The 27,689-nt window shown below is 41.2% G+C and overlaps 1 protein-coding gene across 1 annotated transcript in view; it reads left to right on the plus strand.

Annotated features, from left to right (window-relative positions):
• The window catches only part of LOC138282493 (chloride channel protein C-like), an 858,631-nt gene that overhangs the window by 806,082 nt on the left and 24,860 nt on the right, over window positions 1–27,689 (plus strand). The window contains exon 14 of the mRNA XM_069220139.1: window positions 3,293–3,389. Within this exon, the coding sequence (XP_069076240.1) occupies window positions 3,293–3,389 (97 nt within the window). The remainder of the gene's footprint in view (window positions 1–3,292; window positions 3,390–27,689) is intronic.

Genomic DNA, 27,689 nt, shown 5'->3' on the forward strand with positions numbered 1-27,689 from the left:
TTTTTAAATTCTGTTCAGAGTTTCATTAGTGAAAAGTATTTGAAAACTAAAGCAGACCTTTTATGAAGACTGAAAATATTGAATTCAGTGTACAATTTTCAGATACCATAAATTATGTGCTTGCTGTTCCTCCAGTATTTTGAAATGTTTTTCTTTTATTACTTTTTTAAACAATTCTTTACAAACAAGTGCTGGCTCTGCCAACAGCTTGACACTCACATTATGAAGATGTGACCTACTGGCTTTGCCATTGCTTGCTCATTTTGGTTCAGAAGTTCTTCCTCCATTTAACACAATCTACCCTTATCTAGTGCTTCCTGGCAGCATGCAGTGCTAGGACTGGAGTCAGCAAAATTATCCTGCACCATTCTAGATGGCTATAGGTGGGTGGCACTGACCCCTTGTTGAGTGCCTCCCACAACACCTTTTGCCTGGTTTCTGAATGCAACTTGGACTGGAGTGCATTAGGTACCTGCTAACCAGATCCCCAGTGCCACTGTTCTTCCCCTAAAATGGATAAACATATTGTCCCTAGTAAATGGTACTTTGGTATCCAGGGCATGGGCTACTATAGGAAGGCCCCTGAGGGTAGCAGCACATAGTGTGCCACCCTCAGGGACCCTGCATTAAATTGCACTCAGCACTGCCATTGCAGGTAGGAGTGTCCTGTAAAATCCTAAAATGTAAACATGACATGGCACACAGCCTGTGTGATCAATCCACTACACACTGCATGCAATATAGGTAAGCTACCCATATGGCAGGCATTACAGCCCTAAGGCAGGGTGCACTATATTGCATGCGTAGGCCTCTACTGTGTCCTTGCCAAACCTTAAGACATAGTAAGTGTACAGAGCAGCCATTTTAAATGCATGTGCTTGACACTGGTCAGTACGAGTTTCACAGCTACATGATGGCCACTCTGGACCCTGGATTGTTTGGTATCAAACAACTCAGAACAACCAATCCAAATTGGTACCAGCACTGGATTTATTGCAACAGGAGACACCTTAGAGGTGTTCCTGCAAAAGCTAAATAACCCTGGCATGGTTGTGGCCGGTCCCAACCAGTCTGCCATCACCAGACAAGATTCTGGATCCCTTGGGTGAGGGCCTTTGCTTTTTGGAACCAGAAAACAAAGCCCTTCCTTGGCAGAGATTTTACACCCCCTCTCCCCCCCAGGAATGCGCACTGCCCTGCCTGCAAATTTTAAAGGGCATGCTGCCCTTGAAACTTGACCCCAGCCCTGCTGCTAGCAGCAGACGGTCACCTCCATTGCAAATTCCCACTTTTGTGGGAGCAGTGACGGGAAAATGTAGGAAAACTAGGAGGAGTGGTCATCCTCTGCCTGCACCACCCATCAGGTGAAGCAGGTGAGGTGACATTGCCATTTCATTTTCCTCCATCTTTCATGGTAGGAAAATAGTCAATCAGGATTAGGGATGTGACCTCTCCCGCCCCCCACGAAGTGGTCACATAGTGGGTGTAGCCACCCTAACATAGATGGCCCACTGGCCACTACCAGGTACTCCCCTAAATGCCCACTAAATGCAGTATTTAGTTGGCACCCCTAGACCTGCAGATCAGATTCAATAGACACAAGAATGCCAGTGACAAAGAAGACCCAAGGCTTGCGAACTGAAGTCCTGCTGCACCAAGAAAAAGGCATCAAACCCTACCTGCTGCACCCAAGACTCGACAATCGCGAATGAGGGGTCAACTGGACATCGGATAGACTCCTGTAGAGGATCTCCAACCTTCTAAAAATTGCCAAGAACATTCCTCCAGAGTAAAGGCATCACTCCCGGCAACCAGCAAGCAAGATCTGGTGAAGTCCAGTTACTGGCTGCTGACCAAGGAACTGGACACAGCAGCCAGACCAAATTTTCCCCAACAGACCCCAAGGATGAACGCTCTGAGTGTGCCAAGTTTGGTGGCACTGTCACCTCCAGTGGCTGAACCGTGCAATAGCCTGTGGTACTGGATCCCCAACAACGGACACCCAGAAAAAAGTCCACTCTGGACTCTCCGAGGACAAGAAGCAAGCACCAGTCGAGGGGCTTCAGGTCACATAAGAGCACAGCTCTTGGAGGACCTATCTGCTCTGCACCAGGCCTCCCTGGCCCCTGCACCAGAGAACCAGCTGTGCTGTAAGGGTCCCCCACCACTTGCGACCTCTACACTCCAAAGGGATCCTCAGGACTCACCTTTAAGTCCACCTGTGTAGTGCATTTCTAAGTGGTCCCCTTCGCCTGCCATGCACCAGCATCAGCCACTGTTCCAGCTCGAACTGGGAACTGCCTGAACTTCTCCGGCTGGCCCACAGGACAGCTCAATGACCTCGACCTAAACCATTTGTGAAAGCATTGCTTGATTTTATATGCATTTTTAAACTCTTCTCCCATTGATTCCTATGGTACATAATTACGCAAAAAATACTATTTTTGCTAAACTTTGAAAAAAATAATAACTTACAAGGTACTTACCCAATTTTGATGATCTTGGTTTTAAAAAAATTATAAAAATCTGAAGTAAGTTTTAAATTGGTCTTGAGTTTTTCTTGTGAGTGTGTGTCCATATTTATAGATACTGTGACTATAACAAATGCTTTGCACTTCTCCAATATTGGCCTAACTGCTCAACCAAGCTACCCAAAATATTAGAGCATTAGGTGGTCTAGTTTTTACCTCTGTAAACCAACGCAGGGTTGCTCAGACTTTCTGCACAGTGCATATTACTTTTGTACACTAAATAGAGAGCCAGACTCTTACAATGGGGAGTTGATCACATGCTAACTTCAAGGCCAGCTCAGAAGTGCTTTAAATATTGAATATGAAATCAGGCTTAAAGCAAACTGGTTATACCTTACTTCCATTGTCAAGAAATCTGCCTAAAGTTTCTTAACCAAGCTTCAACCATAAACATTTCTTCACATTTTCCGTTGAAAATCTAGTCCTTTAGAAAGCACAAATGAGCTATTTATACTCACAGTGTGACACTTCTGCGGGACTTCTCCAGTCAGATTTTAAGCCTGGCAGCAATGCACCACAAAAGGGCATAGTGGTACTTATTATTCATGTGCTGCTACTATGTCTATGAGAATTCTCCCAAATAATTCTGTAAGTACCTAGTGTGTGTAGCACTATACAAAATACAAAAGATGTGCAATTTGCACAACTCATTTGTTTTGTTATCATGCATGCTTCTTTCATTTGATGAAGATGAACGGGGTGATTTGGTATAGAGCTTAATTATGTCTATATTTCTTTGCATGAAATGTTTTTGTTTCCAGGCTGGAACTCTGTATGTTGCTGGAAAATCAACAAATCTTCCAATCTCAGGACAACAGAGAATCTGCGAATTGTGCACCGGTTCTTACGCATCAAGAGGTGAGAGCTACAAGAAGCACAAGTCATAAGATGATTGAGTTGATACACATTAACTTGCAATCTGTTTTTAGACAGCTATTGTCAACACTGAGGTCTCATGGGTTTCTCCATTGAGATGCTGCATTAAAATAAAAAAGTGATGGGTGGAATGCTTGCAAACGTCTCAACCACTGTCAAATACTGTAGCCGCATTCCAGTCCATTTTTCCCAGTGTGTTACTCTCAATATATATATCTCTCAAATACCTAATCATATACAAATCGGTCTTGATCCTGCTCTAATAGGAACAGTCCAGTCTAAACATCCAGGCCATGTCCCCTCTACATTTGAATACGAGCAACACTGTTTTTAGCTTTATTGGACCGGTGAGGTACAGCTTGGATCCTTTGGCATGGTGGCCATGGCAGCCATGCCAAGGCATATCTTTCAAATTTGAGTGCCATATGATAACAGCAATAGATGATGGGCAGAATGCTTGCAAAAGTCTCAGTTACTGGCAATTGCTCAAAGCTACATTCAATCCATCTTTTTTTACCATGTGTCCTTCCAGGTCAGGAGCACCCATAGACAAAACAATCCTCCTCCAATAGGAACCATGCACCCCAAGTTGCCTGATCATGCTCTCTCTGACCTGGAAAACAAGCAACCCCAGACTGGTGTCAAGCTTTTTCGGCCCCATTGGTGATGTGCAGCTTGGATCTTATGACACAATAGGCATGGACCCATGTCTGAATACTTTCAACAGTATTTCCTCTAGCAAACGCCATTTCTCAAATGAATCACCTCTTTTATTTTTTCTGGGCTGTGATGCTAAACTTTGTCTGTTTTGTGAGTCAATAATTCACTATATTTCCTTAATTTTTCTAGCAGCACCTTTAATTTGTGTGTGGTCTGTAACTACTTGTCCTTGCATCTAGTCACTCTTCCTTCTGCTCTCTCAGTCTTAGCAGTTAGCTGTTTTATTTCCATTATGTGATGTTTTATAATATATGCGGTTTTGCAGTTGCAGAATATTATTTACTATTTCATAGTCTGTACCTCGAGTCCTATTAGGGGCTGGTGCTGCTTTTTTGTGACTTTTGCAGATTGGTGTGGTCCTCTTGTCTGGTTTATTGAGTAGTGCTATCTGGTAGTGATGATCTGGATTTATCAAGATTACATTTCGCTGTTCATAAAATCGAATCTCCAAGAGAGTAGTATCACATAATTTATTCTGCATCCTCAGTGACACCAGGTTCTCAAATCCACCACCTACAAATCTTTATCTGCAGCTCATCTGTTATTGAATATTGACCATTTAATATGTCTTAGGAATTTTGTCAAATACGTTTTAGGATTTATGGCATCTGGTTCCTACTGACTGGATTTAAGGCCCTGTGTTATTTAAAAGTGGTGCCTTGCACACTCATTTTTTAAGTATATATTATGTACCATTACAGTGATTTTTAGTGTTATAGCTGATGAATATAGCTTTTTCAGTTAGTGTGTTGATAGTTTCATGCCACTGGAAAAAGTGAAATAAAGAATGAAAGTATATCTGATTGTATCTGCCTCCCCATGGGGAAACTATACAGAGATGAGAAGGATAGGAATGAGGAAATGTGATAGTTTTGTTTGCACAGATCCTTGGCTCATCTATTTCATAATAGTGAGTGATTGGACACTGTTCTAAGGTCGATGAACCTTTTGACTTGTTTAGATTATATTGATTACCCTATTTATTAACATATTGATTATTGATACCAACAACCACATGGACAATTTCTGACCACCAAGCGCCACACACATGTAAAGTTCACCAACTTCCCTACTCTCACACTTTGAAGTACACAAACCCCTTCTTCAACAACATTTGGAGTACGCTAACCCCCCTAAAGTCTCACAAACACCTCAATCACCTGCAAAATTAGCTAAAGCTGTGCAAGTGCATAATCTAATTAATTCAGTCCAACAACAGAACCCTGAGAACATTCCCCATCAACATAGGCAGATTCCAAGGACCAGGGACAGTCACCTTGGGTGTTTAGGGACATATCTTCTCCATATTTTTAATCAATTAAAAAATAAATTAATAAATCACAATAAACAATCAATAATCAATAATAATCAATAATTAATAATCAACAATCTAAAGAGACATAACCATCAAACGCTGGCTACCAAAACTGTTAGCGCAGATCCTTGGCTCATCTATTTCATAATATTGAGTGATTGGACACTGCTCTAAGGTCAATGAACCTTTCGACTCATTTAGATTATATTGATTACCGTATTGAGTACCATAATGGTTATTGACACATAAAACAGCAATGTTAAACAATAACAATAATCACCAAAGAATCAATATATGACACACCATGACCCATTTTGCCATGAATAACCACACCTTTTAGTATCAATTAAAATATTTGTTTCCCTATATTAACAATGCTAAGGTCACAAAAATGATTCTCAACACCATATGGTACAAATAACGAAGCATCACAGGCTGACGGATTGGCCTGGAAAAATCTTAGTTTAAACAGAGAAAATAAAACAATTACCTCAATAGTTGTAATGAAAATCAATAACATGAATATCTGTGTAAGAGAGATTGAATACATTTGATTCAGTAATAAAACAATGTCAAATCATAGTCATAGAGAAAACACCTCACTAACCTCAAATTAGCATTAGCATGTTGGGTTTCATGCAAATCTTTTAGTAACATACATTTAGAAAACATCTAGCTATGATACTATCAAAATAGCAGCAGAATTTAAAACAGCAGCAACTGGTACTGTAAAACAAAAGACAAATATATTACACAGAATTCATACATTTACCTCTCCTTAAGGTAATCAGCAATCAGGTTATAACTTCATAAGGGGGACATAAGCATCAGGACAGGGGAAGGGAAAGGGGTAACTGTTCATAATTTGGACTTTAAGTTCTCTGAACCATCAACTTAATTATATAAGGCATGCAGCATAGCACTACAGGCTGTAAGCATTGAGAGCTAAAGTAAGCACCAGCATCATTGCATGGAGTATAGAAAAATAATTCAAAATAACAAAATACCAGAATGTCAGTCAGTAGACTGACTGATAAAACATGAAATGTCAAAGTGACAAATCATAAGAAAGAGAAGTGAAGTCTCTGGAAACCAGTAAGCAATGAACCCCAATGTCTGATTCTCAAACATTAAATTAAACTTGCTAAACTTCTGTGATTGGCTGGAAACTTCATATTTACATAAATCATCCAAATGTTCTGTATTTCTCTGCCTCTTCCTTTTTGCGTAAGCCCAGACGATATTAATTGTTATATCAGATGCATATTTCCTCACTGTTCAGAGAAGGTCTTTATTCAACACATTTCAGAATACACTTGCTGCTGGATGATAGGAAGAAGTAAAAACATTTTCCAAATCAGTTCTTCCCCTCGAGAGAAACACACTCCATTAGTACAAACACAGAATAAACTCATGATTAAGACGAAGGAAGCTTGTAATTCTACAGAGATGTTCTTTTACAGTTGATACTTTAGCTAATCTTGACAGTCAGATAACTACATGCTGTGACCTTGCATGCTTGATGCACAGCATAGAACATGCGCTTTCAGTTCTTTTGGCAGACATTCAACATTAGCTCTGGCCTTGCTTTTCCAAAAGGCACCGCAGAAAACCCAAGAATTAATTGTATTATTTCAACATTTATTTTTGCAAAGAAACATGTTCTTAAAGAAACAGAATATTTTTCTCCTCACTAAGTTAACACATTTTATAAAGCATGTGCAGGCTTTTTCCTCAGGTAGTGGCCACTAAGTAGGCACCATTTTCATGTTAACATTAAGCATTTCTCATATTGGTACATCATATGATTACATAAGAATAATTATTCATTTCAAAATATCTGCGCTCACAATCCCTTCTCTGATGACTATATATGTCCTCACACTTACATCCCAAATAAATGTATTTATTTCATTGTACTTATTTTCTAAAATTGTGTTTCTCTCTTCTTTGAGTTTTTCCCATATAATCTTTCTAATTAAAATTCTACCCCCTCTGATTCTTTTCAAATCTTCTTCTTTTGATCCCTTTGTGCAATTTGCGCATTCCCCATATCCCAATTAGACAAATCACCATAATTGAAACTACTTGTATTATTTTCATTACCAATCCTTTTCCCAAGTTGCCAATCCAGTTTCCCACAGCAGGCATCCCTTTGCCAGTGTTTTCTCCAAATATTGAGCTCTCTTCATCTTTTGTTAAATTGTTAATCAAACCTCTAACCTCTTCACTGTTGTCTGGAACAAAGGTACAGCAATGACGCAAACCTAGTAATTTAGAAACTCCACCCTCCTTTGATAAAAGAATGTTTAGCTCTTACCGCAGCCATTTCTGTTTCCAAAAGGATAATAGCTCCTGAATATCTTGTCAGCATGTTATCCACAACTGTAGACAACTGTTGAATTTTATTAGAATTCAGAACAACTCCCACTGCAGGAATTATTGCTCCAAATATGTCTCCAACAATGCTAGAAACTGATTCTCACTGTTGTCTCTTTGGTTGTAATTCAGTCATTTTAGGAAATTTACTCAAGTCATCAAGTTGGTACATTTTTTTTAAAAACTATTCCCAAATAACGAGTGTCATACCATCCTCTAGGAAGATGGTAATATGTATTTTTTCCACAGATGTAATAGACTCCAGGCACAGGTGGGTGTTGACCATTTAACATAAATTTTCACTTATTCTCAAACAAAAAAACATTTCTACATTCACTTGTTCCCACAAATATTTTATCTACCCTAGATTGTGGTCTGTATATACAAAGCTTTCCTACATGATGGGCATCTAAAGTTAGACTCCCTTGTTTAGTAATGTCAGTGTATGCATAGTCAATCCCAGGACTAATTCTGTGAAGTTGTTTCTATAGGTATGGTATGGTTGGTCCCATTCTTATCAAAGTCAATCACACCCACAATCAATACCAAACATACAATTTCACAAACAATCACCAAACCAATACCCATGTATTTACAGCATCTATTTTTAGAATTCTGCTGGTTTTGGCTACACATGGTCTGTAAAGAATCAAAAAGTAAAATCAGATACAAAAATATGGCTATGCAGCAAAAATCAAAAATAATAAAAATTAAAATTTTCAAGAACTTTCAATCTTCAGTCTTCAATTTCAATCCCTCCATATTTTTTTGTTCAATAATGTTTACAGCTTCATTCACACAGGACCCTTTTGTCACAAATCTGTAAAGTTGTCAAAATCAGTTTAGCAGCTTGTCAAAATCAGGTATCAAAGTCTCTCAAAAATATAGCCTCTTTCATATAGTTTTCAAATTTTCAATTTTTTTTCTCAACAGAAGTCCATCAGTTTTCTTCATATGCCAAAATATAGACCTGTAATGTCTCTGTCATAACAAAAAAATCTGAAATTCTTCTTGCCATTCATTAGTAGTTGCATATGCCCATTCAGGGCCAGAGTATCTTTGATTGGCAACTCTCTTTCTTTCTGATTTTTGACCATCACTTGATTCACCGTCACTTAGATCTTCACTTCTGGTGTTATCAACTTCTTCCTGTATTGGTTGCACCAGATTTGTCTTCTTTGACTTTGAACTTGTTTCTGGCCAGTTATCACCTTTCAGAGATTTTTTTGTTAATGCTCTTTTCAGCATAGGACTCAAATTCTTCTTCTTCGATGTTCCCACAACTGGTTCCGGGGGAGGCAAATCTGTTTGGCTTAGATCTTCCTCAACTCCATTCCTGCTGGGGTCAGTCACTTGTTCAGTCTTGTTTATCAGACTATCTGCTTCTGAGGACACCCTCCTCTGAGCAGCTTTTCTCTGGACCGGTTCCCTTTCTCGTTCTCTCTGGACCTGTTCTTTTACTGTTTTATTTGAGAACATTGATGGAGTTTCATCCTCATCTTCCAGGATTTCTTCCACTTCGTCTGACACAGGAGTGGGCAAGTCAACTGGAACTTGTTTAGGCACTATCTCCAGCTCATTTGCTCTGTCTTGTCCTGGAATATGTTCAGGTGGTGGTAATTTCAACAGCTCTTCTTCTTCTGTTGGACTGTTTTCCTTCCTAGTATGGCTCTCATGGATCCAGTTGAGAAGTCCTGCACACTTCGCAGCTGTGGTAGTGATCAATATCACCTGGTGAGGACCCTTAAACAGAGGCTCCAAACATGATTTTCTCACATGCTTTGTGATCACAAGCCAGTCACTTACAGTCAGGTTGTATCCTTGCTCTTGTGACGGTTGCAGTGTGGTAGCTTCCACCTGATGAGAGAAAGAGAGCACCACGTCAGCCAGACCTTTGCAGTAGTTCAATACCATATCATCTGTAATGTTCCCAAGAGCATTTGCAAGTACAGCTGGCAACCTCTATTTTCTTGTCATGAGTACTTCTCACTGACATTAGAACCAACAGCAAAGCATCTGGCCATTTCAGATTTATGGATGCACACATTTATGCCAATCCCGATTTTAAAGTACCATTCATTTGTTCTACAAGTCCTGAGGCTTCTGGGCGGTAACTACAATGAAGCTTCTGCTCAATGTTTAAAGCTGAACGTAGCAACTTAATCACCTCATTGTTGAAGTGGCTTCCTCTATCTGATTCTATAGAGACCGGAAAACCAAAATGTGGAATTAACTCCCTAAGTACTAACTTTGCTACTGTGAGACTGTCATTTCTCCTTGTAGGGTAAGCCTCAATCCAATGACTGAAAATAAATACAATCACCAGCACATATTTCAAACCAGCACATGCAGGTATCTCAATGAAATCCATTTGCATTTTACTAAATAGTCCTCCAGCCATGCCTTTATGTCCCATGTTGACAACTGTTCCTTTTCCCACGTTCATCTGCTGGCAGATAACGCATCTGTGGCAAACTGCTTCGCAACCCGTCTAAATTTTGGATTGAATCAATATTGCTTGAATAGCCTAACCATGGCATCTCTCCCCACAAGAGCTTGACCATGATAGTATCCGGCCATCTGAGTTAGTAGCCTGTTTGGCAGTACTATTTTGCCTTCTGCCGATACCATATGCCATCATTTCTTTGGACACACTTCATCTTAACCCAATCTCTATGCTCATCTTTCCCCACATTGTCTTGAAGACTTTATTAATTCCTCCAAATTATCAATGACATGCATCACATAATTTGCATAGATTTAATCATTTTCAGGTAACAATTCCAATTCTCCTTTGAAGGATATGCCGTTCAATGTGCAAAACTTTGCGACTTGATCCACATATGCATTTGCCAATGACACGTAATCTTGTGGTCTCTGATGTGCACCGCATTTTACCACAGCAATCTTTTCAGGCATTTTAATTGCTTTTAACAAATCATAAATTATTTCATCAAGTCAGGAATCCTCTCTGTGACCACAAATGGCCAAATTCATGCACAATGCCAAATCCATATTGACTACCTGTGTAAATTGTCACTTTCAATTGAGTTGAAATGTGGCATGCTCTAGTAAGAGCCACTAGTTCTGCCACTTGTGCAGAAAACACTCCTTGAAGCCATGAAGCTTCCAGTAGGAGTAATGGTACATACTGCATATCCAGCTTTTAATGTGTCCTCATTATCTCTCAGGCAGGAACCATCAACAAAGATAATTTGGTCATTTTCTTCCAGGCAAGTATCTCTAAAATCTGTTCTGGGTTTTGTGCATAGCTCTGTAACTTCCAGACAATCATGTTCAGTATCATCCAAGTTATCAATTTGGAAGTAACGTTGCTGGGTTAAGCACTGTACATCTCTTAATATTTACATTTGAAGACCCCAAGATTGCTGTCTCATATCTGGTCAGCCTTGAGCTGGTCATACACTATGTTTTAGACCTAGTAAGCAAAATCTCAATAGAATGGGGAACCATTATAGTAAGGGGATGACCCATTACTATACTCTCGCACTGAGCGAGGCTCTGCTCAACTGCTGCAAAGGACCGCAAACAACCAGGTAAAGCTGCTGCAACCAGTCCAAAGTGGCTGAAAAATATGCTACTGGACAATTCACACCACCATGAGTCTGAGTCAAAACAGACAAAGAACATGCATCACGTTCATGACAAAACAACAAAAAAGGCTTAGTGTAGTCAAGCATACCCAAAGCCGGAGCTTGACACAAACTCTCTTTCAAATCAGTAAATGCTTTCATACAATCCTCATTCAGCACTATAGGGTCTGAAACATCCTTATGAGTCAGCTTCTGTAGGGGCTTTGAAAAAGCTGAAAAATTCGGGATCCATTGGCAGAAGTAACCCACCATTCTCAAGAACATCCTCACATCTTTCTGAGTAGTTGGTGCTGGCATTTGCAAAATAGTTGCAACTCTCTCACTAGAAACAATTCTAGTTCCTTTCTCAATCAAATGACCCAGGTATTTCACCTCTTTCTGACAGTACTGCAATTTAGCAGGGGAGACTTTATGTCCATACTCTCCCTGGAAATTCAACAATGCAATTGTATCGTATTTGCACCCTTCTTTTGTTTTGGATGCAATTAACAAATCATCAACGTATTGCACCAATGTTGACTGAAAGGGCATCACTAATGATTCCAAATTCTTTTTCAAGATCTGGTTAAACATGGACGGTGACCTTGAAAATGTAAAACAAAAGAGATATCTGCTGTCCTCATGACGAGGCACGGAAAGAAATGCTTGACATAAGTCCACTACAGTGAACCATTCAGCATCACATGGGTTCTAAAAAATTATTACAGCTGGATTTGGCACAACTGGGCAACACTTGACCGCTAAGTCATTTATTTTTCTCAAATCTTGCACAAGTTGAATTTTCTCACAGGGCTTGCGCAGTCCCATTATTGGTGAATTACATGGGTTGCTCAACACTTCTTTCAGAATCCCTTTCTCCACAAACTCTCTTATCAATGGTCTCACTCCTTCAATTACATATTTTGCCATCGGGTATTGTGGAGTCTGAGGAAAATCTACGTTGGGCTTCACTACAACTCTAACTGGCTCTACTCCTCTACTCCTTTTATCAACCCAATGTCTTTTCCTGAAAGATCCCAAACTTCAGTCTTACACTTTTCTGTAGGTCATCAGGAAGATCTTGCACTGCAAATACTGGAAAGAAACTAATCAAAGGATCTTCGTCCTTCACTGGCTCATCAAAACTGATCAAAGAAAATTCTTCAGACACTGACTTATTGTTAACAGCAAGTGTTAGGTCTTCTTCATCATCACTGTTTGTTTGAATTTCAATTCCCTCATCTGAACAGGTAACACAACATCGTGTTTTGCACAATAAATCCCTTCCCAGTAAGGACACAGGACTTGAATCACAAATGACAAACTTGTGCAAGCCTTTAAAATTGCCAATTTTAACCAAAACAGGTTCTGTAATTGGGTCTGTCAAATATTGATTAGCAACCCCCACAATCTGAACTGTCTTCTCTCACAAGGGCAAATCTGGAACATCTGGAAATCTCACTGTTGAGCATGTAGCTCCAGTGTCAACCAAAAATGAAACTCTGTGACCATTCACCTTTCCTTTAACATGAGGACCTTTCTGATCCACTGCTAAAGAAGCCGCCATCACACATTCTTCTTCATTTGAGCTCTCTGCCATCCATTCATTGTTTATCCCATCCTCACTGTGTAATGGAAATTGGTGTACTGGACTGGTATTCTGATTCACACTTGGACCTGTGACCATCTGAGAAAGCATCACCTGCTGCTGATCCATAGGGGCTTCCGGTATCTGAAACTGTTGTCTAGGCATTTGAATTTGATGTGCAGGCACCATCTGCACCTGTTAATGCATCTGCTGTAACTGGGGCATTCACATTTATAAAGGCTGTACATTTTGCATGGGCTGCATGGGTTGGAAACCTTGCATTGGGTTTACACTATTCTGGAAATTTTGAATTTGACCTCTCATTCTTGGTCCTCTCACATTTTGATATGAATTGACATTATTTGTTTGCTGAATCATATCTACATGATTTACCATCAGACACTGCAATTTCCGAAGCCCTATTCCCCCGCAAGCATGACAAGGTAACATTCTCTTTCCTTGCTGCTCTCCTCGAATCATTACTGTATTCAAATCCAAACCACGATTAACACTTTCCATTCCACCATGACCTCTACCTCTGCCTCCATTCTAAAATGTACCTTGATTCTGAAACATGCCACTTCCCAGTTGCTGCTGAGGCTGGAAACTTCCCTGAATCCATGTCAGTGCAGCCTTAATCTGCATCACCATCGCTTTCTCCTTCAACTTCTTCTGTTTCAACTCAATCTCGTCACTACAGTATTTTGCATACTGCAGCACCCATCAATCGGTTTGGCTTGCCAGCAAATCAAATGACTTTTAATCATCTGACTAATTTTTGGTCTGAGTCCCTCAAAAAATCTGAACACAAAATGAATCACATCTTTTGGCTCAATTGTTTCTGTACCACTGTAATGTTTAAATGCTTTTAACAACCTCTCATAGTATGCATGAATCGATTCTTTTGCTTCCTGAGCTGTCCTATCTATGTGCTGCCAATCAATGTTTTTGGGCGAAATTCTTGTTTTCAGACATTTAATGACATTATAATACTATTTCACTACTTCAGGTGATGGTGCACCTTTGCTGGATCTCTTGGTGGCTCACTTGTTGGCTAATCTCCACTCCTCTTGCATTCAATCCATAAATCTGCTGGAACAACTATCTCTAAAAGAGTGTTCAAGTCCTCCCACAGGCATCTTGCAAGTTTCACAAACCTATCTGACTGTTGATACCATTCCACTGGTTTCTCCCTCAACCTGGGGTAATCATTTGTAAATGACAAAATGTCACTTCTGCTCCAGGGGACATGTACAAAATTCCCTCCTGGAATTTCTCTCATTGGTAAAACTTTTACTGCTTCTGTATACTGCAATGCTTCTGTAGAAGAATTATCAGGACTTTTTTCACCTTGTCTCTTTTCTTCACCCATCTGCCTTCAAATTTGCCAAATGCTCTATATATCTGGATGCCTTGAAGCAATTCCCTAAGGTGTGTTTACATTCCTGCAGATCTCATGTGTTCAAAATCTTTTGCATCAAAATCTAACCTATAATTCCTTTTAAAAAATTTCATTTTTGATACATCTTTCCAATGTTTGTCTGCTACATCAGCTAACTGTTGATGTATCTCACCTGCTTCTTTTGTAATCTTTGGGCATAAGTATCTCAGTTCTTCTTCAGTATAGGACTCTAACCTATTTACACCCATGGTACCCTCAACAAGATAACATGCTTCCATTGAAAGCCTAGTGTAGTTAATATAATTCCCTCCACTAGAAGCATTCTGTGAGGTATTCAGCTTCAGCTTTTCTAACGACTGGGTTCATTGTTGAGCTGTCAACCCTTGTAATGAGATGTTATTAGGCTGAGTACTAGGTAGCTGTTGTACAGTTAGACTCAGAGGTTGAGGTGTCAATGACCTCGGCTCAGCACCAATAGGTGACCCTGCTCCACTATTCAGAGGACCTCTGAAAGGACTTAATCTATCAATTACCTTGTTCCATCAACTGTCTGTCACAGATGTACCTATTTTGTCATTATCACTGATTCCTCCTCCCACCAAATTCTGATTCAGGATTCCCTGTCCATTTGTACCATTGTTACCCTGGGCATACAATAGTATGGGTGGACCAATAGTGACAGGTACAGACACTGCATCCAGACTTATTCTGGCATTTACATTCTGAGACTGCATTACACCTGTGTTCTGCATTTGAGGTAGTAACAACTGGGTTGTCTCTGACTGAATCAACATTGGTTTCTGGTAAACCTGTCCTGTTAGCACTACTAGATTTGTTGTTACCTCCACAATTGGCAAATTTGGATAAATCCTTGGAATGCTAGGTTGTGGCAACTGTACAGAATCTGTGATTGATTTAGACTGCTCTGCATTGGTATTTGTACTAAAGGAATACTCTGCACTGAGCTCTGTGTCATGTTAGGATTAACCTGTGTGGAACTCTCAATCATGTTAAGACTACTCTGTATTGAACTCTGTGATATGTTAGCCTGTGTTGGTGCAAAAGGATTCACACTAGTACTTGGACCGTTCTCTTGTGCTACATATGGTGGTGGTGGACGATTTCTCAATATCTGTGAAATAAACTCATCATCATCTGATTCCTCATTATTAATCAAAGACCTTCCAGGTTATGTCTGCTATTCATCTGATGAAGAAAAACTCACTGTAGATTTCTTTAAAGCTTTCTTTGCAACTTCCTCACTGTCTTTAGACATTGCAGGAAATATTCCAATACCATGTAAGGTATTGAGTCTCCACTGTCTCTGGTCATTGCACCACCTAGCTTCTGGTAGTGACTTCTCTGCTCTTCTCATTTTTCTCTCAAATTTCAATGCTTGTTGTTGTCTGGCTACTAGTTCCCAGATCGCTAATGCCTCAAACTGTGCTGGTCTTGGTGGAGGTTTTAGACCATACATCACCTGTCTCAAATTCTCCAAAATTCTCAAATTAAATGTCCCATTTTCAGGAAACGCTAAGCTCCCTTCTTTCCTTGTGATTTTGAACCAATGTTTTAACCAAAGGCATGCTCCAGTACCTTTCTCTTCAATTACATATATGCTGGAGTACCTTCTGGTGGAAACATTTCTCTTACCCTAGCTGAAATATATTCATCTCCTGTAAGAGCACTTGTTAAAGCTTTGAAAAACTTCATTTTCACAAATTTATGTAAAAAATCAATAATCTTTAAGTGACTTTTAATCCCACAATCCTATTTGTCTCCCTTCTTAACCAATTGTGCTTCACAGTTGTCCACTAATCCATTTGCGACCCTTCTCACTAACCAATCTATCTCAGCGCAGGACAAAATGACCTCACACAGACACCCAACAGCTGACAAGGTCTTGCCATTGCCCTCCTAAACTCACAAACATTCAAAACTAATGCAATATTATTTGCAAGCACTTCATCAAATACCAAAAAAACTAATTTGCCTATTTACTACAGGTAGGGTAATACAATGGCTTCATGAAACTTACAGATTTTCACTAATGGCTTTTCGCTCTAGCAGCTATTCTTCTTTCTCAGTTCCCCAGATTCGCAAGCAAAATTTGACCTGCAAATTTTACTCTCAGCTGATCAATGGATACTGTCCTGGCACGTATTGGACTCACCAAATCTCAGTCAAAAATTCCTTACACTCAACTTGACTCACACACTTGACTTGCCAACCACGCCTGATTGGCCTACTAAATGGACAAATTACTACAAAAACCAAGTGTCTCAATACACTTTTAATATACTCAGGAGTCTTAGATCTAGCTCAGGGTCCGTATACCAACAACCACATGGACATTTTTTGAGCACCAAGTGCCACACACATATGAAGTTTGCCAACTTCCCTACTCTCACACTTTGCAGTACACATACTCCTTCTTCAACAACATTTGAAGTACGTCAACACTCCTAAAATCTCACAAACATCTCAATCACCTACAAAATTAGCTAAAGCTGTGCAAGCGCATAATCTACTTCAATCTAACAACAGAACGCTGAGAACATTCCCATCAACATAGGCAGACACCAAGGACCGGGCACAGTCACCTTGGGTGTTTAGGGACACATATTCTCCATATTTTTCATCAATTTAAAAAAAAATCATAAATCTTAATAAAAAATTAATAATAATTAATAATCAACAATCTAAAGAGACATAACAAACTCGGGATACCAAAACCGTTAGCGCAGATCCTTGGCTCATCTATTTCATAATAGTGAGTGATTGGACACTGCTCTACAATGCTAAGGTCACAAAAATAATTTGCAACATCAAATGGTACAAATAAAGAAGCATCACAGGCTGACGGACTGGTCTGAAAAAATCTTAGTTTGAACAGAGAAAATAAAACAATGACCTCAATAGTTAGAACACAATTCAATAACATGAAAATCTGTGTAAGAGAGATTGAATACATTTGATTCAGTAATAAAACAATGTCAAATCACAAGCATAGAGAAAACACCCCATTAACCTCAAATTAGCATTAGCATGTTGGGTTTCATGCAAACGTTTTAGTAACATACATTTAGAAAACATCTGGCTATGACACTATCAAAATAGCAGGAGAATTTAACACAGTAGCAGCTGGTACCTGTACAAAAGACAAAAACAATACACAGAATTCATACATTTACCTCTTCTTAAGGTAATCAGCAATCAGGTTATATCTTCATCAGGGGAACATCAGCATCAGGACAGGGGCAGGGAAAGGAGTAACAGTAATTATCTATGGCAGGCAGCATAGCACTACAGGCTCTAAGCATTGAGTGCTAAAGTAGGCACCAGCATCATTGCATGGAACATAGAAAAATAATTCAAAAGAATAAAATTCCAGAATGTCAGTAGACTGATTGGTAAAGCATGAAATGTCTAAGTGACAGATTATAAGAATGAGATGTGAAGTCTCTGGAAACCAGGAAGCAATGAACCTCAATGCCTGACTCTCAAACATTAAATTAAACTTGCTAAACTTCAGTGATTGGCTGAAAACTTCATATGTACATAACCAATCACAAAACATTAGCTCTTCAGAAAATATCCTAAAATTAGCCTAAATGTTCTGTATTTCTCTGCCTCTTCTTTTTTGTGTAAGCCCAAACGATATTAATTGTTATATCAGATGCATATTTCCGCACTGTTCAGTGAAGGTCTTTGATCAACACATTTCAGAATACACTTGTGCCGGACGATAGTCAGGAAGAAGTAGAAACATTTCCCAAATCAGTTCTTACCCTCGGGAGAAAAACATTCCATTAGTACGAACACAGAATAAACTCATGATTAAGACAAAAGAAGCTTGTAGTTCTATGGAGATGTTCTTTTACAGTTGATACATTTAAAGCATTTTTCATATTAGTACAGCAGTATGATTACATAAGAATAACGGTTCATGTCATGTAATATCTGCGCTCACAGTTTTAAATGCTTCAACATCTGACTCTGATGAGCACAGATAACAAATGACACCTGAATGATCACAAGGCTAACAGGTAGCAGAAGTGAACATTGAAAGGATTGTTGAAATGTTGACATCTGTTGGACTAAGAGGGTTAGGGTGGAAGGTGCTGCATGAGAAGAATGAAGAGAAACATATTGGCCCTCATTCTGACCTTGGCGGGCGGCGGAGGCCGCCCGCCAAAGTCCCGCCGTCAGGTTACCGTTCCGCGGTCGAAAGACCGCGGCGGTAATTCTGACTTTCCCGCTGGGCTGGCGGGCGGTCGCCTTCAGACCGCCAGCCAGCCCAGCGGGAAAGAGGCTTCCACGATGAAGCCGGCTCGGAATCGAGCCGGCGGAGTGGAAGCTGTGCGACGGGTGCAGTTGCACCCGTCGCGTATTTCACTGTCTGCGCAGCAGACAGTGAAATACATGTAGGGGCCCTCTTACGGGGGCCCCTGCAATGCCCATGCCAGTGGCATGGGCACTGCAGGGGCCCCCAGGGGCCCCGCGACCCCCCCTACCGCCATCCGGATCTCGGCGGTCCGACCGCCGGGATCTGGATGGCGGTAGGGGGGGTCGGAATCCCCGCGGCGGTGCAGCAAGCTGCGCCGCCGCGGAGGATTCAATGGGGCCGCGGTACACTGGCGGGACCCCGCCAGTGGTGCCGGTCCGACCGCGGCTTTACCGCCGCGGTCGGAATCCCCATTGGAGCACCGCCGGCCTGTCGGCGGTGCTCCCGCGGTCCTCCGCCCTGGCGGTCAAAGACCGCCAGGGTCAGAATGACCACCATTGTGTACTAAGTTTGATTTGACACATTAAATAGCTAGGTTTGCTTTTGCAAATTCCTTTAAACTGTTTAGTCATGCCTGCGCTTTTAATTATGTGATAAGTAATGCTTCACACAGTCTTCTTTTATATCATCATACATTGCAAAAAAATTTAAAGACAGTGTGCGCTGTGTATGGGCATGTTTCAGAATGTCAAATGTACAATACATGTTTAAAATAGTACCAATGTTGACTAGATTTTAGGTAAGCAGAAGTTTCACTTGTGTGATATAGGCCAACATTGTACAAAATGGTCATAAGTGGTAGTGCAAGAAAGTGTCTATGCATAGGTTTGTACAGCATACGCAGCACGACAATCTCAGGAGTGCGTGATGCACATGCACTCTATGTGTGGCTGAATGCAAGAGGGTAAGTGAATCAGGTTGTGCTTTGAGGGGATCCATGTGTTAAGTCTGGGAAATCTAACAACTGCTAAGGTGTTCAAATAACAGATGTGTACAGACTTGATAGAGTTTTCAAACGGGCCATAGAGGACAAAGGTTTCTAAAACTAAGTTCCATCCTGTGGTGTAGTCAGGGTGCATGTAGAAGTCAGTGGTTCAGCATGAGTCGGAATCCACCAAGACGTAGTCCTTCATTACAAGTCTGGCAGTCTTTAGACTGCCAGACATGTGGTTGAGGTTGGACCGCCACGCTCCTGGTGGTCCGACTGCCGAAAATTAGACCCTGACAGTCAGATTGTGAGGGGACCGCTGCCATTGTCCTCAACGGGTAGGCAGTGGTTGAAGTCGTGCACAGCAACGGTGGTGCTTAAAACAGCACCACCGTCTGATCACGACTTCACATTCTGCCACCCTTTTCACGGCAGGGACCTGCCCATGAAAAGGCTGACAGAAAGCCAGTGCTGGGGGCTACATGCACCCTCAGAATGCGCACTGTCTGTATAAACATATTTTTCTTTGGTACGCCTCACCTAGGAAGTCATAGCATTTTGACGCATTTTCAGGTTAATTGTCTTAGTAATTCTGGTAATGCACCAAAACCATGGGTGGATGTGTGGAAACTCCCATGCTCCACCCATGGAATGCCTTCCCTATTGAGAGTAATGTGAGGCAGCAACTTGCGCTGCCTTGATTTTCCCTGCATTCACTTAGTGACAGAGTCACATATGATGGCTTTGCATGGCTTAATTATTGTCACTGAAACCCTTATGTTCCTTGCACCATGCTGCGTGATGCATTGGAAACACAAGGGCTTCGTAAATCTGGCCCACAGGGTCTATAAGGTACGAGTACTGGCAGGGACAAATTAAATGGAATGGCACCGTAAGTCTTACATCTACAAGTAGAAAGTGAAGTATCAATGGGATAAGCTCATCACGTAATGCCTACTGAGTTCTGTAGTCATGGGTGTAGCTCTTTATGGGTCCACTAATAGAATATGTCGAGATTGGGCATCTTTGGGTATGGCACAGGTGTTTTCTTCGTAATTCAAACAATTCATTAATTTGAGCAGCTATAAAGTAACTGCAAAGTCACTCGTTCAGGGAAAGAATCATACAACAGCTATTTATGGTACTAAAGGTGCAACAGCTGCAAACTGTTCAATCTTCTCTATTACAAATTTCCCTGAGGAGTAGGCGGTTATAGATGTAAAGTCGACAGTTTAGCTGTTGTGGCATGAAGTTTTTTAATGGGTGTTACTCCTTAGGGTTTTACAAGGTAAAACATATGCACCTGTTTGCTTAGACTGAATGCATGGTTCGGTGAGAGGCCCAAAGGATGGTGTCTAAGAGTACTGAATGAACAGTTTTTAGGTGTCCATCAGCCATGGTTTTAACTATGTTAGTGCATGGTTCACATTTTCATTCTAAACCTACTGTGGCAATATCAATTCCAATTTTCCGAGTAAGGTCCTGATGTAATGCCTTTTGATAGCCACCCCCATGACTTCTAAAGTGTGAGACCACTTTTTTAGAATGTAGTTGAAATAGATCATCAGTGAGTATTTTAACAAATTAATTTTTCATCTCTAGTTACAATGAATTCTGATCTGTGATTTGGTGACCGAACTGTCTGTGTGTTTTCTGCTTTGAGAATTGCATGAGTTTAGGGTTGTTAAATGTTGGCCGGTATATTAGGATGGTGAATTGGGTTTGAGATGCTGCTATGTTGGATTTGAGTGTGAGGCAAATGGCAGATGTCTAGGGTGAGATATTTGTGGAGGACTGTTGGGTACTCCACTAGGGAAACCAATGGTTGATGCCTGTGGTTACAGTAGCTACAGTCGGTACATGCACAGATGAGGAAGCTCCTTGTTACATATAGAGTAATGTATAGAATTCAGGGAAGCCTTCGGGATACCATCCTGTTTTAAGGGTTAATCCCCTAATATTGCATGAGTGGTTTGATTAAGTATTACCAACACAGTCTTCTTGCTCTGGGAATGGTATCAAAGACTTCTCCGGTCATCCAAAGGATCCCAATACAAGTGGACTTCTGAGCAGGGCTAAGCTTTCTATGGACACTCAAACCCTATTATGCTTTGTCTATGGGCAACATCTTTGAAGGCGCTCTGTGTGATTTAAAAACACCCAAATATATCAGGATGCATCACCTGTCCCTCTAAATAACAGCATGCAAACTCATCTAGGGGAATAGTGGTAGTTGGGTCATTTCTCCCAAAAGTTGGGATGTGATTATGGCACTGGGTTTGATTCCCACAAAACGTCAAGATATAAGGGACAGGGTTATGATATAGAAGAGTAGAAGTCAGCTAGAGTCATTTGGAGGTGATTGGTTCAGAAGGGCCATAGGTTGGTGGGTGGGGCTTAGTCTGGAAAGAATGGCTTTATGGATGAAGTCTCAGTGCAGAATAGCCGATATCCCGTTGTTATGTTTTAATTTTATAGAAAATATTGCACTCCTCTACTGACAAAGAATTAAACTTGTGGAAGGGAGTGACCATCAACTACACCTCTGACACCAAGGAGTGGCTCACTTAATGATTGTGCTAGATGCACAATTTGGTGTGTAAATGACAAGTCATGCATTTATTACAGAACAGTAAAGCTCTAAAACTGCAGTAAAAATAACTGATTCAAGTAGTGTTACTAAATCAGATGAATCAAGAGATGATATAATGCCAGAAGGCAGCGGAAAGGCAGAGAGATGTTGGACTTTATTAGTAGAAAAAGCAACATTGCCTCATGGCTGTAAAATTCATTGGTCTGAAGTGCGGAGGCCATAATTAGAAAAGGTTGGAAGCGAACATATATTTGCTAAGATAGGACTATACATTATATATGGGGGCATGTAATAAGTTAATTATTTATGGCCCCAGAATAAATAGGTATTATAGTGAGATATCCAAGGACCCCCGGAATAAATAAGTATTATTGTGAGATATCCAAGGACCCCACGGATAAAAACTACTGTATTGTGTTAATCAAATAAATGGAGAAAAAAAATGATTTATTCAAATATGTGAAACATGCAGACGAAAAAATACTGATGAGCATAGTAAGGGGTGAGTGAATACTATATATGTAGTTACACACGAGCCTTCTAGTTATAAAATGTAAGTGAAGCTTTCAAGGCTATTGACGTAGTGCTTCAAATGGTAAGAATTTAAGAATTCAGATGTGACCTCAGAGTCCACATTTTATTTTTGGTTTAGCTAGATGGCGGTGCTGACATTTTATCTGCAGAACCTAGTGTTAAAGGAGGTGAAATGCTGACCTAAGTGCACAGGCGTGCAAGAAAAAGACACAAGAAGCCATATTATATCAAATGCTCGCCTTCTGCATTGCAGAAGGGGAAGCAGAAGCATCGGCTGTCCCTTCTGCAGTATCAAACTTTCCCAGGGGGCAAGAAAGGGAGTGCATGTGTTCATTGCACTCCCTGAAACCATTTGGTACCACAGAAGGGGAGACTTTCTTGTAATGTAGGTTGCTCTGGTGCACACATACTTGATCGCATGCAAATGAGGGGCACATTTTGTCTTTGCACCCGCGCCGCATTATTGATGTGGGTGCAGAGGCAAACAGACTGTCATGAGGTGCACTGGCTGTCCACCACAGAGAGGTGGTTCACAGACTGTGTGTCCCCTGAGGGAGCACTCTTGTAGAATGCAAACGGGGTTCCATGGATTCCCCCAGACATCTCCTTGCAGACGGGTGCGGTCACTCATTGGCCTGCCTACAAGGTGGATCCGGTCTCCTTCTGGGTGCAGCCTACACTACTAAAGACTGAGGGGGTCATTACAACCTCGGCGGTCTTGGAAAAAGACCACCGAGGCTGCGCGAGACAGAATACTGCCATTGCCGGCGGTATTCCTGGCTCCCGATTATGACATTTCCGCTGGGCCAGCGGAAATGTCACATCAACATTGCTGCCGGCTTGTAATAGAGCCGGCGGCAATGCTGATGTGCAGCGGGTGCAGTAGCACCTGTCAAGCATTTCACTGCCCGAAATTCGGCCAGTGAAATGCGCGACGAGGCTATGCCTGGGGGCCCCTGCACTGCCCATGCCAAGTGCATGGGCAGTGCAGGGGCCCCCAGGGATACCCCAAGTCCCCGGACAGGCTGGTGGTCGGGGACTCATAATCCCCAGGGCAGCGGTGCTTGCACCGCTGCCCTGGGGATTATGACCGCCAGGCAGAAGCCTGGCGGTATGTTGGAGGGGCCGGCGGTATGGCCGTGGCTATTGCACCACGGCCATGATTGCTGGCAGAACACCGCCAGCCTGTTGGCGGTGTTACCGCCACCTTACCGCCGGCCGCCAGGGTCGTAATGACCCCCTGAGTGACTGCTTCAAAGAGCCACTCCACCTTTCACTATTGTGCAGACAGGTGAGAGATTGCGGCTTCTCTGGGTGTTGTGAATTAATTGTAATAGGGCGCATCTAGTTAAAGATGCCCTTCAGCACAAACAGGGAAAGTGCACCCTTTGCATAATGTGATCAGATACCATGCATACGATGCACAGCTTTAAACTTGCGAATCTGTAAATGTCAGAGTACAGATAAGACCCTTCTTGGCTCTGTTGATCTACCACAAGCACTGTTAATTTCCAGTCAATATGTTTACTTTGACAGAAGACCTAACACCATTCACAGAAGTAGATTTAGAGGTAGCCAGGGGTAGCATTTATCTAGTATCGGGGGCCATTAAAATAAAGGCATGAATAAATAGTAAGTGTTACTTCAGTTTGCATCCTGTAGTTTGCAAAAAGAAGGCTGCAGAGGTATTAAAAGCAGAGCATAATGTCAACCGTGTGATGTCATCGATGGGTAAATGTTGCATAATGTCATATGGGTTACTCCTAGCATTTTGGTAAATGTCCATAACGCCATTAAATCTTCTGTATTGTAAAATGTCCAATTAAACAGGTGCTCAACCTTACATAGCTATTGCTTAATAGTGCTTGCACCGTTGGTGTTTTTGATGGTTGTGAATTTTTAGAATGGGTTTTCACTGAAGATTGCATTTTGCTCTTATGGTTGATGTCCTCATTTCACCAGCTAGGGGTGGGGAGACTGGATTTAGAAACATTAAAACCTACACAGTGGTGGACGGTGAGGTCAGTGTTAGCTTTTCCATTCAGAACTCACAAGTCTCTGACCAATGGATATACACCCTACATTTGTCAGTAATACCCCTAATTCATCTATTCATGTTCAGAATGTGACACCACAAATGAGGGTAACTTGACTGTTGACAGGTGTATGCGCAAATTAAACTTGCCCAGATACAAATTGGATTTAGCAAATGTGCACACTGTGCATAAATGCAACACATATACTAAGGGCTTTTGCCCATTGCTATGTGACACTGCAACAGGGAAATGTGCACTGGTGCCATTGCCGTTGAAAAGTTCTCAGAGCAAGCCCTGCAAACAAGCAGATGCACTCTTTACTACAAAATGCAGCATTACTGGCATTGGTCACTTTCCAAATGTATGTGGTCTTTGCAATATGCCTCATGTATTATTTTCATTTCTTCTTATATATGACAAGGGATGTATGCAATGCGTTGCATGTGCACTTGCCATTATTCCATCAATCATTCCATGTACACAGAGCCAGGACAATTCCATTTTGCCCCTGAAGCAGTGGTATAACGAAACTTGAGGGGGCCCCTGTGAAGATAATGGAGGGGCCCCCTCTGAGCGTACTCAGGAGCTCACAAGCCAGGGTACTGTGCTGAGGTGCCCCCTGGAGCTCCGGGGGCCCACTCGCAGCACGGGCTGCGGGGGCCTTTGTTACGCCACTGCCCTGAAGAGTACACACACAAAGTATGTCTCTGTATGTCAGATGCTACTATCCCAATATATGCTTTTTCAAACGAAAAAAATATTTTTTTGCTTTTAGGCAATTTCGTTAATATACTTGCAGAAGGCAGCTGTACTCCAACATTAAAAATCTACAAAAGCAATGAAGAAATAAAATAATAATTGACAAACCTAAAGGTTGTCAGTCAATGCCCAGGGGCTTAGCTAGGTCACTAAGATTGGGGGGAGCTTCAGATTTTCCCAACAATCACGCTGGCATATAATGTAAAAATAGATTAGTGCATGAGCGGGGACTGTGTGACAGTTGACAGGGAGAGAAATTCAGACTAGTAGGAGTATTATGTGAAAGAAAACACATTATTTAAAAAAAAAAAAAAAAATCAGTACTTTCAAAACAGAGAGAGAGAATCTAACAGTGTTTTTGTCTGTGTATGTGTAGGAATTCCTGGTGAAATCAGACAGACATCTCACTATACCCGACTGAAAGCACCTGTACCCTTTATTCAGAAAGTACATTTATGAGGGGGATTTATCACCCCAAACACCCTCCTGAAGCTACGCCCCTGCCAATGCCAGACCGACTGACTTTGCAAATGTTTGTATTTAGTAGGGACAACTCAAAGCACAAACTTTGCCGCAGAGGGTAATGGAGGGCTGCACGTAATGACGAGATACGTGGACAACGTGTGGATACAGAAACATGTCAGAAGGCAGAGCCCGATCCAAAAACATTTTAGTAAGCCAGCACAAGGGCGTAGTTTCAGGAGGTGTTTGGGGTATGACACTCCCCAAATAAATGCATTCTTGGTCTGGGGGCTGCCAAGAATAAAAGACAGTGACTTTTTGATGTAAAGCAGGAGAGAGAGACAGAGATATACATCTCGGGGCTGAATTAAAAAATGTGAAACTAGATAAACTGGAATCAATACTGGCCTCCCTGTCCAACTGTGTGATCCTAGGCAAACATTTTATTTCACAGAACCTCGTTTTCCATAATCTCATATGAGAGCACTCTCAAATATTTGAGCTCCGGATGTGCGCTGTACAAGCACCTCTTATGCTTGATTTAATGGATTATAATGTCGTTCTCATCTATAATAAGCATCTAGTCCATGTTTAGGGTTTACATGACTACTGACTTCCCTATTAGTTCACTAATGGTATTGCCATTGGTGAAGAAGTAATTCATGTTTCTAGGTTCATGTTTAAATCACTTTTAATAAATGTCTGCTTAAGTGTGATCCAATCTGATGTATTAATTGTGATACAATCTTCTGCATATTAAAGAAATACACGTTTTTGGAGTTTGAGGAGACTAAAACATATTTCTACATTAAGCTTGTTGCACAATATACATGCCAAATATCTTCATGGCTAGGGTCATGCATGTAATCTTAGAGCTAAACGAGAACCTTGCCTATCTCTGCTCGCCCTATTAATTTGCTGGTACACCCACCTCTATTTGCAACTCAAGTTTATTATATGAGGCTGTCAGTCACGTGATAAAATGATTTATAGAAGGCGAGGATGGAAAAATAATGTTGCCTATATGCACCAATTTGACAATTCTACAATCAAGGCTTTTAATAGCAGGCACAAAGAAGGGTGCGTTAAATAAAAATACATTTAAAATAAATGATCCCAGGGCAAGGGCTCCAGACTGTTGTGTTGTATGTGATCGTAGCCATGAGTTCCTAGGGAGAACTACCTGGCTCAGGTTGGATGGGCAGGAACGTAGCTTCATAATGGTGTTGGGGTGCGCCACCAACCAAATGCATTCTTGGCTTGGTAGTTGGGTCTGTGGGCCCTGAATCACATCTGCTATGTCTGTGTCATTTTTCTCATTGTTCTCAGTTTCTAGGAGCATTAAACATTCATTTTCTGGAGTGGACACTTAAATATAAAAGGTAGTTTGTACACCAAAAATGAGTACATTTGCATCCATAGAGGTACTTAAATGGGTGAAAATGTGCTACTTTTTAAAATTCACATTCATTGAATTTGTTGCACCAGTCTCAGATTTCCATGCATGCTACTGGCAATTAAACACCCAGAAGTGTTTGGATGAATGCTTTCAAATAGGCTAACCAGTTTCAGTCACTCAGGGTAGCATTGCACCCCACTGTTTTTCACACACACTGCCACTCTAGACAGATGCCCACCTAGTGCAAATCAGTGGTAACCTTGTTATTCATGGAAACAGTCCACTT

Source organism: Pleurodeles waltl, chromosome 2_2 (genome assembly GCF_031143425.1).
Source record: "Pleurodeles waltl isolate 20211129_DDA chromosome 2_2, aPleWal1.hap1.20221129, whole genome shotgun sequence".
Taxonomy (NCBI): domain Eukaryota; kingdom Metazoa; phylum Chordata; class Amphibia; order Caudata; family Salamandridae; genus Pleurodeles; species Pleurodeles waltl.